The following is a 12,335-nucleotide window of genomic DNA, read 5'->3' as shown; positions in this document are numbered from 1 at the left end:
TGCCCCTTTCAAAGATCAAAGAACAAAAGTCAACATCTGCAATGAAGACACACACCATTTCCTAAGCATTAAGCCAAAGACTGACAGCAAATCTCCTTAACCTCTTCTTGTAACAGAGAGGATGAACAGGTAGTCGCTGCCCCTCCTGGAGAAGGTATCTGTTCTATTTTGTTTGATCTTTCCTCCACTTTTCTTCACAATTCTTTCTAGTAGATTTTTACCATTTACTAGTAGGCGATTATCTTAAGCAAGTCTGCTGTGTTTTTAAAGAGATCATTTTTGTAAACTGGTAAACATCTGACATGTGTGCAAATCAAGAATTCTACTTTTTGGCCCATCTATGGAATCCTCACCCCATCTAAGTGGATTCTCCTCAGGAGTCTATTACTGGCCTTCCTACATACCTTGTGTATCATGAAAAAAGAAAGGAGGTCCTCAAGAGATTTAACAACCAACTCCCTGAGCTGGAGCGACATGAAGGATGCAACAGAAGCAAAATATTCCTCAATGTTATGGGAAGAGTCATAGTCACTCTTGGGTGCAAAATGGACCCACTGCTCCTTCTGAGACACAAAGAGCTGGGCACAGGTGGGGATCCATCTGTAATGATATGAAGGCATTCAGCTGAGAAACTGCCAAACCCTGAGAAGTCCCCTCAGCGACCTCCCCACTCTTGGTGACAAGGCACTTGCTTCTAAGCAACTTTGCAAGTGGGTACTTATCCCTGGCCACCTGCCAACACCCATTTCCTAGGGAGAAATTGATGAGATTAAATAGAGAGACTATTCTTCCATTAGCAATACCGAAATGGACAGAGGATACTGGTGCCATGTCCTGCTTAACGAGTCTATAATTTCTCCATTACAATCAGAGGTTGGGGTGAAGTGAAGTGTTCTGTCCAACTTCTCTTCCTGAAGGATGACTGGCCTTTGGTTGAGACTTTTAGGGGAAGAGATTAAAAGGAGAAATGGAACACAGCTTGAGAGGAGAAACTCCAGTATGCTCCAGTATGTCTGAGCATAGAAATTAGAAAACTCAAAGAAGAAATAAATGCTTCATTGTTCCTTTTTCATACTTCCCCAAATTTTTTAAATCCCAGTCTTTTCATCCCATCGTGTCTCTTTTGAACTTCTAGAAAGCTCACAGTCAGAGAAGTCTCAATTATCAGTCAAGTTGTACAGACAATAATTATATTTACCGAGCAACTACTAGGTGCCAGCTATTGCACATACATTTTCTCTAAAAATGAAAATCCAGTGGTAGATATTCTCATCAACATTTTACATAGGGAATTTCCTTAGCTCTGGATATAGTCCTGCATACATTTGCAAAGGAAAGGGGATCGCTTAAGTGAAAGAAACCCCTAACCTTGGAGCCCTGCCACTGTTTATCTGAGCCATCTTTCTACAAGTCAAATGCACTGTCCACAAAAGCAAGGCCTAAAGGATTTCAGATGGAGGGCACAGGAGTCTCACCCTCCACATTATGAGGGGGCTTCAAAGAGGCAGAGACTGAGAGTGAGGGTCAAAGCACAGTGAATGTGAGCAGCAGAAAGGCTGTTAGGGGCTAGGAATGTACAAGGAAGAGAACAGAGAAGGATGCCAGTGGAACGTGAGCAAACTGTACAAGCCCCAGGCTGAAAACCAGTTTCAGTTCAGAAAGTTCTCACTCTATATGACACGGTGACGCAGCCCTGTTTAAGACCAGGTACTGACTTGTTGAGGAGAATTTGATGCAATTCCATGCAGTGATTCTGGATCACTTCCTGATATTCATGAGGCAGCAGAGGCAATTTTCCTGCCAGTAGTTCTGCTGTTCGAACGAATCTGAGGTTTCTAAATCTGCCAAAAGAGACGGAGGAACTTCGTAAACTGGGAAGGTGCTTAATAACACACTCGGCAGGGCAGTTCAAAGGGGCGTATGTTTCACTTTTCAATGAGAAGGAGATTTAAGCTGATTAAAAGTAATTATATCTGAAAAATCTAGGAATCTGAGGAGGAACTGTTAGTCCGTAAGAACTCTTCAAACAGGAGATAAAAGAGTCAACTCATAGGTGTCTGCTGAATCTTCCTGTGTGTCCCACTCAGGGTGACCCACCTGTGGGGAGGGCATTTGGCACCACTGGTATCTTGCTGGCCCAGAATTGGGATACCAAATGGACAAATCAAATTAAAACAGCAGACACGAAAAGGAAGACAGGGCAAACGAGGTACCACATTCATGCTGTGGGTTCCACCCAGTCCTCAAAGTGGCTTCTGAGGGAGCTACTCAGGATGGCTTGGAGGGCAGTATTGGTCTGAACCAAAAACACTTCATAGACCTCCCTCAGCCCCCTGCACCTCAGTCTGTAACTCCTGCCACCATAAAGGTACAGGAAGGCCAGCCAGTAAAAAGAAAGGTGTCCCTCAACCCAGAGAATCCTTTCAAAATGAGTCAGATCACGTCCCTTCTCTGCTTGTCTCCCTCCCGGGATTTCCCATTTTGGAGTAAGATCCGGGATCCTCACTGGTGGGCTGCAGGCGCCATGCAGAGTTCCCTGACTCTCTGCCCTCCTCTTCCACTCTGCTCCAGGAACGTTCACTGCGCATCCTAGGAACGTTAGCTGTTGCATCCTTTGTGCCAACGATCTGGCTATCTGCACGTCTCATTGCCCAATATCTCAGGGTTTACCCCCTTCACCTCAGATGTCATTTTCACAGCGAAACCTCCCAGAGGGGGTGAATGTGGCTATTTAGGCCTTGCCCTGCCCAAGATGCCAGTGAGTAGGTATTTTGCCTGACAAGTCTGCACCCTAGGGTGAGGCTGCATTCAACCAGGTCAGGCAGGGGCTGGGGGCTGGGGTGGGTGGGAGATTTTCCAGATTCAAACAAAAGATTTTTGGGGGCTTGCCGACTCATCCCAGCTGCCATACTCCCCAACCCCACTACTATGGTTAATTGTTCTTCCAGAGCTTCCATCCCTCTAACATAGCATATAATACCATATAATTTAGTACCCACTACACTATTGTCTGTCTTTCTCTGGATGGCTGAGCTCACTGCTATGTCCACTGCCCTAAAATAATGCTTAGTATGTAATAGAAACTGGCCATGATTGTTAAATGAGTGAGTAATGAATGAACAAATATCTAATGATTTAGAAGCCAAAATGTTGAAATTTTGAGTCCCACTATTTATTTTTATCTCATGCTTCTTTTTTTTTTTTAGTACACATTAGCTTTAATGTTTAAATAAGAAGGTTTAAAATGTGCCTGTCCCTTGCAGTTGATAAGACACTCAGTAGACATACTACTTTTAAGCACACTGAGAAATTAAGCACACTAAATTTACCCAAACCCTTGGATTTTCTCCCCAAATTACAATTTATTTTTCTCCTTTACTTCTTTTGAATATTGTTCATAATATTGGGAAGTTTAAGGTGTACAATGTGCTGTTTGACACACGTATATATTGGGAAATGATTACTACAATAAGGTTAGTTAACATCTCCACATAATTACCATGTGTGTATGTTTGAGTTTGTATGCATGTGTTGATAACATTATGATTTACTATCTCAGCAACTTATAGGTCTATAAACAATAGTGTTGCACCATGCTGTACCTTAAATCCCCATCTTATGGCTGGAACTTTGAACTCTGATTAACATCTGCTCATTTGAATGTGAGAAAAACACTCAAAGCTAGACATCCTTACTCACCAAAGTATTTGAACTACTGATAGGTAAACAAACTATGTAAACAATTGTGCCTACATCTTGTGATGAGGAACTCTGACCCCAGCTCATCATTTCATTAGCCTGATCTTTCCGTGAATGCTGGCAGCTTCGCTCTTATACCAGGATATGCACACCCACATTTGGAGCTCATCAAACACAACAGTTTTTCTGCTCAGTGCAACTGATAATGGCTAATCAAAGGGTGGTCCAGTCACATGGTGGTATAGTATTCCTTCAAAGGAATAAAATACTGACACATGCTTTAGTGTAAATGAACTTTGAAAGTGCTATGCTAAGCAAAAGAAACCAGACACAAAAAGACAAACAGTGTATGATTCCATTTCAACAAAATGTCCAGAACAGGCAAATCTATAAAGACCAAAAGCAGGTCAGTGGTTGCCAGTGGCTGATTGGAAAGAGGCGGGAGTGACTGCTAACAAGTATAGGGCTTCTTTTTGGGATGATGAAAATATTCTCGGGTAAGCGAGTGGGTAGAGTTGCACAAATTTGTGAATATACTAAAAAATACTGCCTTGTATACTTTAAAGGGATGAATTTTATGATCTAGAAATTACATCTCTATTTAGAAAATGATAGAGGAAAACAGTAAGTGACACCTGCCTCTTTTGGGTTCCTACAGCCATTTGGTCATCAATGGACATAAGTGCTTGCCATCCCCATGCTGGCACTGAGTTATGGAAGGGAGTAGGGCCCAAGACCCCATATATGTCATCAGTTAAGGAGAGAGAAACCAGTAAACTTACAAATATAATTCCATGTCAGAATGGAGGCAATGGCTAACTAATGCCCGGTGGGTACCCAGGTCAAGCATACTTCTAAGTTTTTTGCAGGTATTAGGTTATTCCTCCTATCAATCTTACCAGGTAGGCACACTTATGACCTCCAACTTAGAGACAAGGAAAGCCAGGCACCGAGGGGGATGTCACACAACCTTGGTATCCATGAAGCAGTAGCACTAAAATTTGGGCCTAAGCAGGTCAGGTCCACGTTTATGCTCTTACCCAGTAAGTGTCAATGCTTAGAGACAGGCACCAGGTGTGAGATGTCATGGGAGTGACACTTAGCCCTTGGGGGAGTTGTCTGTGTGGTTCACGTGTACTTTGGGTACAAGAGTATTGTCATTTTACTTCAAGGACAGCATGCACAGAAGATGTCATGTGCAGAAGCAATGGAGAAAATGAGAAGGGGGGCAGCTTACTCTGCAAACCACAGTTCCTTCAGGCTGAGCATCATGGGGTTCACCGTGTGCAGATGCTCTTCGTTCCACTTCTTGGCATTCTTGTAGACATTGTGCCAGGGCACTGGGGCCCGGATCACCCTTTGAGGGAACTCTCGGGGGATGTTCTCGATGAAGAGTCTTTTTCTCTCCATTGGGTCCATGAGGATGTAATCAACTGTATAACCGAGAGTGTAAATGCTGTCAGGAAGCAGGTACCTTCACACACTGCTCTGAGCTTTGATGCTTAGGAGTCACTCACACTTGGGAACACACCCCATTCACAAGGTCCCAGGTGAGGCCCTGCGTCTAAGGAACCAGGGTGGGCAGATAGAGGAAGAAGGTTCCCTCCCCACTGGGGCCCCTGCCCCTTTGTGCGGCCTCACCAATGCTTTTCATGAGACTGCTGTAATAGTCACTCTCCTTCTCCTTCACCAGGACCATCACCAGAGGTTCCAGGCTAGGATTTGTCAGCAGTGTGTTAGAAACCAATTTGAAAATCCGATTCATCACTTCCTTGTCCTCAGCAGCAATCATTTCTTTTGGGATTCCATTGGCCAAATAGTAACAGTATCTCTTCCATAAATAAACCAACGACAAGAACATGAGTGTGACTGGCTAATTGTGCCTACCTGCTCACACCTGTTGGCTGCCCAAGTGTTCACATTGTACCATCCCCACCCTTCATTTTCTATAATCACACCTTCTGGGCCTGTCCCTTTGTTCACTGCAATGACATGGCCAGTAAGTTGTCCCCGGAATTCTGGGGGGGAAAGCCAAAGAGAATTTCAGCAGTATGAGGGAAGGATTCTTCAAATTCCATGTAGATAGGAAGAGTGGAATGAGTACTGAGGCCAGGAACAGAGACAAATCTTTGGTGAACTTTAAAAGAGGAAAGCAAGCCATTAAAATGGACTTGAGCAATTCAGCCTCCTCAACAACAGTGGTCCTCTGCAGAGCACTTAGGAATAAGGGCACAATAGGAATCCCCCGAGCAACAGGAGTCCCCTGAACATATACAGTGTCTAAAGAGCAGTAAATCAATATGAAAAAGGAGTGCATTGGGGATATACTTATATTGAAAATATATTCATTATTTATCTGAAATTCAAATTTATCTGGTTTTTCAAAATCTGGTCAGCCTAGCCTATAGTTCACTGTTTTGCAATGTATATTCAAAGAGGATCCAGAGGCACCAATTTCTAAGGCTTACTAGAACAGAAAATGCACACACACACATGCACACATGGAGTCTGGACTTTGGTGCTTTTAAAGCATTCCCCAGGTCTACCTGCTGGGCTTCCCCTGTTTAGAATCTCTGAAATTTCAAATTAGCAAGTGGAGCCAAAGGAAGCAACAAGAACAAACCTCCAAGTCTGATTCAGATGGTTTGGTTTCTTTACTTTCTGTGTCCATCTCCTGCTGTAGCATCACAGCAATCTGTTCTTCTGGACTCATAGGCCTGCTTTCCGGAATAGGCAAAGTTATCCCCAGTGTCTTCTTCCCAATTTGGAAGGCGGAACTGCTACCAGACTTGGACCTAGAAAGTAGACACAGCTCAGCGCTTGGCTCTCTGCAGAGTACAGAGGTATCAAGGCTGCTTTCCCCAACTTAATGAGGCCCTCTCCTCTGTGAACCCTAATGGTGTATGCACCGAGTGATGGCCTCTAGCCAGGGAATGCCTACTGGTATGTTAGCATTGGCTTTCATCAGTCAGTTAACTTGTAAATTCTAAACAAAAATTTGGATTGAGGGAATCGATGAGAAAAAATCATGAATTACTGGGTGTCTGGGAAAACTTTAAAGCCAAGAAGTGGAATGTGCCTCTAATGAGTATGCAGCCTTCTTTAGTATAACCCAGTGTCCTGCAGTCCCCTGATGCACAGTGACATCTTACCCAATGGAATCCTCTTTGACTTTGCAGGAGAACTTCAGTTTCTTCTTGCTGGGCTCTAATGAGCATTTACTTGCTAGAAGAGTGGAGAAGAAAAACATCAGAGAGATGTTCACCATCTGCCCATGAGACATGACTGCAGGGCAGTCCAGCAGCACAAGAGGGGAAGCGGGCTTGCTGTGGTGGGATGAGGCAGGATATGTGGGCCCCAGTCCCGTGGGCCGCCTCGTTACTCTTGGTATCAGCTTGGTATCACCTTCCCCAGCTGTGAAATGGAGATGAGATTCTCTTCCATTTTTCCATATGTCTGGCAAGTATTAGTAATTGTCTACTCAACTCACTCTTCAATCCTATATGCTATATTTTCTAAACATTGGGTGTATTGTTGCTTAATATTTTTCTTCAAATAGACTCAGGATTTTAAACAACATATTTACTTCAAAAGGAATATATGATTATCACACATGGAAAAAGCAGTATCATTTGTACTGCATATATAAAAACCAGTATCATTTTCAGTAAACACAAGGTAATTGTAAATTCAATAACTGATATAAAAATTATATTATTAAACTTTACATAACTGTTTGCTACAGTATTTAGCCTAAGGAAATTAAAACAGTAATAAAGAAGTGTTAAAGTTATACTCTTTATTAAATTGACACTCTGAAGAAATCAAAGCAAATGCCAGTCAAGATATATTTTGATTTCATACTTTGATGCCTTAATCTCAATGTAACAATAACAGATAAAATCATCTTTAAACAGGCCCTCCCTGGTGGCGCAGCGCGTTAAAGCACAGCACTAAGAAGCTAAAACCACTTCTGCATGAGTTCGATTCCCGCCTGCCCTGGAGGAGACCACATGGCGTGGCAGACCTCTCCTGACCCGCCCGCTGCTCCCCTCAGCAGTGTACTTCGTCGATCTGCCTGTTCTGCTCCCCACTCTGTCTCTAGTGAATCCTCTCACCCTCCACATCTCTAACTTGTACCCCAGCTCTGTATGAATAAATAAATAAATCTTTAAAAAAAAAAATCATCTTTAAACATTAAAAAGCTCTTCTATGTGGACCAAAAATAAACACAGTATAGTCATAACATCAGCTTCCTGGTCCAGAAGCAGGAAGACGTGGATGTTTGATATCTAGGAGAGTAACAGGATCCAAAAACATGCTATGATTGTGGGAGACCGGAGTTAGGTTGACAGCATAAAGCCAGGACTAAAGCGGACTGTCACCCATGAAGACCAGCTGAACAGTCAACAGCACTGTCACTATCTTGCAGATAAAGCACAAGTGTTCTCAATTCACATGATGGCAAGAGATGGCAGAGAAAGGCTGGCATCTTCAATATTCATACTGTCTCAGGGACCAGATCTACAAGAGACCCCAAAATTTCATCTTAGGGTAGGAGACTGAAGCCAACAATATAAGATCTGGTGAGATAAAGGCATATACACGCACACAAAAATGCTGGATTAAGAAGGGTCCAAAGAGTATATTCAATGTAAATATGATTAATTTATATTTGTGGATAAACCAATTGACTCAATTGTGATAGTGAGAAAATGTTTGCTCTGGCCTGAAATGTTATTGGGTAAAGTAAAGAACTGAATAGAAAGGAGCACAGAGCACTTTCTAGTGATGGAGAGGCCCTGTATATCATTTGGGTGGTATAAATCCTTGTTAAAACTCAGTGAACTGGACCATGAAAACCTATTTATCTTATTGTCTGTGAATTATACATTAATAAAAATTGGGTAGTTGCAAGTAGCAAGAAGGGGGGAAATAACTAATCATGAACTTACAAAATAAAATCCCAGAACACATGAGAAAGTCAACACAAAGAAAATCAGTAAGCTCAACAATCAATAGATTCACAAAATGTAATGAGATGGCTACACCAACACAGCTCCACTACAAGATAAATACTTAAGCTCCTCCAAGTGATATTGAGAGTGCTCTACCCTTGAGAAAGGAATAAAAGATCAGCAAAGGAGGTACCCACACATGGAACCAATGAGAAAATCTGAGCATGAATGGATATTAAACTTTAAACCATTCATTAGACATGAGCAACTCAAGACTAAATAGTGTTGAATAACAAATTAGTGAGTTGGAAAGTATATTTGGGGAATTCACCCAAAATAGAGCAGAGAGAAAGAAGAAAAATATGAAAATGAATCTGAGAAACAGAGGACAGATTGAGAGGTTTCTATACACATCTAATAAAAATCATTTAAAAACACACTTAAGCAGATATGAGTGTCCGTGCTGTGTACATACTTTTGTGTATATGGTAGGATTAAATGTTCATACATACAAAGAACCAGGGTAAGCAGTTTCCAAGATGGCTCCCAGTTACCCCCACCTCCTGGCACCATGCTATTGTATAGTCCCCTTGAGCGCAGACTTTCCCTAGTGACTCACTTCTAACCAAAAGTAATTGATGGTCACTTCCAAAATTAAACCAGAAAGACTGGTTTATGTCTTGCCAGCTCTCTTCCTTTGCTTGTTCCCTTTGCCAGAAATTATGTCATGGACTACCTCAGAAAGATCATGTGGCAAGAAACTGAGGTATGTAGCCAATAGCCAGTGTGAGGTGGTGGATGAGTGCAGAAGAAGCTGCACCTTGGGCCCTTCCCTAGTTGCCCTGGGATAACTGTAGCCCCGGCCGATATCTTGATTGTGAAATTTGTGGCAGACTACAAACCAGAGACACCCAGTTAAGCCTTGCCCAGATTCCTGACCCATGGAGACTGAAAGGTACCAAATGGTGGTAGGGTTAAGCCATTAATTTTGGGTGTTTGGCATAAGGTAAATTAAGGCAGTTGGTAACTGATACATGTCATGTTCACCATTACAATCATTTCCATTTCATAGATGCAGAGACGGAGGCTCCATGAGGTTGTCTAGTGTTAGCTGCAGCGAGAGGTGAAGACAGGACTGGAACCCAGGATAAGAAACCTCATTCCAAAGGACAATTCTGAGTAGATATGGCACACTATCACATATACCTGATGATCGGTCTTGAACAACCCTTTCCCTAGGGACACTGATGGTGACCGGCAGGGAGACCTTCTTCAGATCCTTCAGCTTCAGGTCTTGGGCCCTCAAGGAGTAGTTGTTGGCAATTGAGTCGCTGGGTCCTCGGTAGTGCTGCTGCTCTTTGAAGGGCGCAGCCAGGGTCCATGATGTGCGCTGCATCAACGGGGGGTAGAAGCTGTGCGACATGACCGTCTACAAGGGTAGAAACTCAGAGTGAGACATGGTGGGGGACATGGCTGCAGAGCCCAAGCCCCTCTCACAGAGTCCCACATGCCCAGCCTGTGTTCCTTCCATCTCCACCCAGGGCAGTTACTGTCTGAATGAACAGCAATTACACTTCTCTGACTACTGTGAGCCTGATTTCTGATGTTAAGGTCAATAGCTACCTTTGCTCAACAATAAATTCATGAGTCAGGTAATTTGCCTCTATTTGTGGACATGGCTATAATTATAGTGGAAACAATCACTCTCACTTTACAATTGCAGGTGCAGAAGTTCAGAGTTTAAATAACACTGCAGGTGAGTGAGAAGGTGAGATTCTCACCACCTCTGTGCTCCTGCACAGCTTGCTCGTCTGCTGTAGTCTTGTCTGGTGGCAGAAAAGATCAAAGCAATTAATCCCACCGGTTCACTATGCCTTGCCCACCCCTGTATCAGCAGCTGAGCAGCAGGCAGGTGAACACACCTGATAGAGTTCAGACGGCTCCTCATTAGCAGAAACGGGCAGAGGGGGCAGCTCTGGCCGCGCACGGGAGTGACTCATGTGATGTATCGAGTCACTTTTGCTGATCTGTGGGAAATGAGAACAAAGCCGGGTGTCAAGAGTTAAGAAAAATGTCCAAGCTTCTAGGTCAGGAAGAAGAAAAGCAGTACCCAGGAGAGGTTTTAGACACAGAGTTCTGCCCACAAAACACCCTTCTCACCCCGCCCCTTGTATAGGTTTCAATTTTATGTTTTGATTGGTGTCTTTGATTTGCCACTAGTTCAACTTCACACCTCCCCATGTGCACATTCCTCCCATCCTTCACCAAAGATCCAGCACCACAGTCCTGTCGCCTTCCCTCTCTCTCCTCTGATAATCAGTATATATTTTTTGAAGTCTAAAATTATTCTTAGTGTTTTGCCAGTTTGTTTTCCTTGTCTATTTTTATTATGCAGATGGTTTTAGTTTTTAATCATCAATCTGTCTCTCCTCCAGCATCTTCTCTCCTTAACTTTCCCTTTTGAGCAAATTCAGGTATTTCCCCCCCCCCAAAAAAGGGGAAAAGCACAAGTGCTGAGGACACTCTTACTCTACCCTGGGTTGTGGTTGTAGGGCTTGATTTTTAAGCAAATCTCTGGTATCTTTTCAACACTGTTGATATTTCAGTTCATCATCCACTCAATGAGAGTATACTTTGGAGTGGACCCTAGGTAGCAGTGAAACTCAGGTGAGGGTGCAAGGTGCCTCCCGCGGTTCCCAAGGGCCTCTCCTGCACAGACAGAAAGCAACTGTAGCGCTGAACAAGCAACGTGGGGCTTCTGTCCTCAGAGACAGTCCCTCTCTGCAAGACGGCTGCTTCCTCGGCGGCTGTGATGGAGAACGTGCAATTTGTTTCAATACTGGATGGTAGCTGGCCGCCTGGGCTTATTGAGAGGTGTAGCAGAAAAGCACTTTAAACGGAGGTTGAAGGAATTTTCAAGGGCAACTTTTAACTCTCTGTGATTTTTTACCTTAGGTTATGACACTGGATTTAACTTCTGTGTAAAATGAGACATTACTGGGTCAAATTAGTTTACTTAGGTCAGCAAATTATGTCATGCAGAGTAACTGGCTGGGGGTGACAAGGTAGGGGACATATATCAGACCCCCAGATCCAATCAACCCCTCACATTGATTCAACCTCAAAAAGTACTAACAATAACAAAAAATTTTAAATTTCAGCTAGCTCATAGGCACAGGAATAGTAATGATGACAATATTATCAACAGTATCAACAATAATTATTCCAAATCAACATATGCCAGGAACTCAGAAGATGTGTTATGTGCCAGGACTTTATTTATACCCATGTTGTAGTTACAGAAGATAGTAAGGCTGAGAGCCCAGGTTATGTATCCTAGCCACACACAGGGGCTTTTAAGAACTCCTCACTTCATGTCCCAAAACACTGGAAATAGGAAGTATCACAGGGAAATTTCTGTAGAAAGATGTTGATCTTAAAACTAAACAAAAATAAGCGAACTCATAAATAGATGCACACTGAGCCTGGGTTCTTTAAATACAGAATAGACCCACTGATAGAACAGCCTAACTCAGTGGTTCCCAAAAATCAGACCCATGAGCAAACTTCATTAAAAATAGGAATGTTTAGCAACCCCATCAAAAAATGGGCAGTAGAGCTAAAAAGACACTTCTCCAAAGAGGAAATGCAGATGGCCAACAGGCATATGAAAAAATG

The 12,335-nt window shown here is 43.0% G+C and overlaps 1 protein-coding gene across 1 annotated transcript in view; it reads right to left on the bottom strand.

The window, feature by feature from the left end:
• The window catches only part of DNAH3 (dynein, axonemal, heavy chain 3), a 117,096-nt gene that overhangs the window by 101,536 nt on the left and 3,225 nt on the right, over positions 1-12,335 (bottom strand). Inside the window, 8 exon segments of the mRNA XM_012731794.1 lie at positions 405-600; positions 1,716-1,841; positions 4,937-5,132; positions 5,341-5,530; positions 6,323-6,494; positions 6,852-6,924; positions 9,864-10,086; positions 10,580-10,684. Of these exon segments, the coding sequence (XP_012587248.1) occupies positions 405-600; positions 1,716-1,841; positions 4,937-5,132; positions 5,341-5,530; positions 6,323-6,494; positions 6,852-6,924; positions 9,864-10,086; positions 10,580-10,684 (1,281 nt within the window).

Source organism: Condylura cristata, unplaced genomic scaffold, assembly GCF_000260355.1.
Source record: "Condylura cristata isolate star-nosed mole 26May11 unplaced genomic scaffold, ConCri1.0 scaffold00032, whole genome shotgun sequence".
Classification (NCBI taxonomy): Eukaryota; Metazoa; Chordata; class Mammalia; order Eulipotyphla; family Talpidae; genus Condylura; species Condylura cristata.
This window is presented reverse-complemented; position numbering and strand designations above follow the sequence as displayed.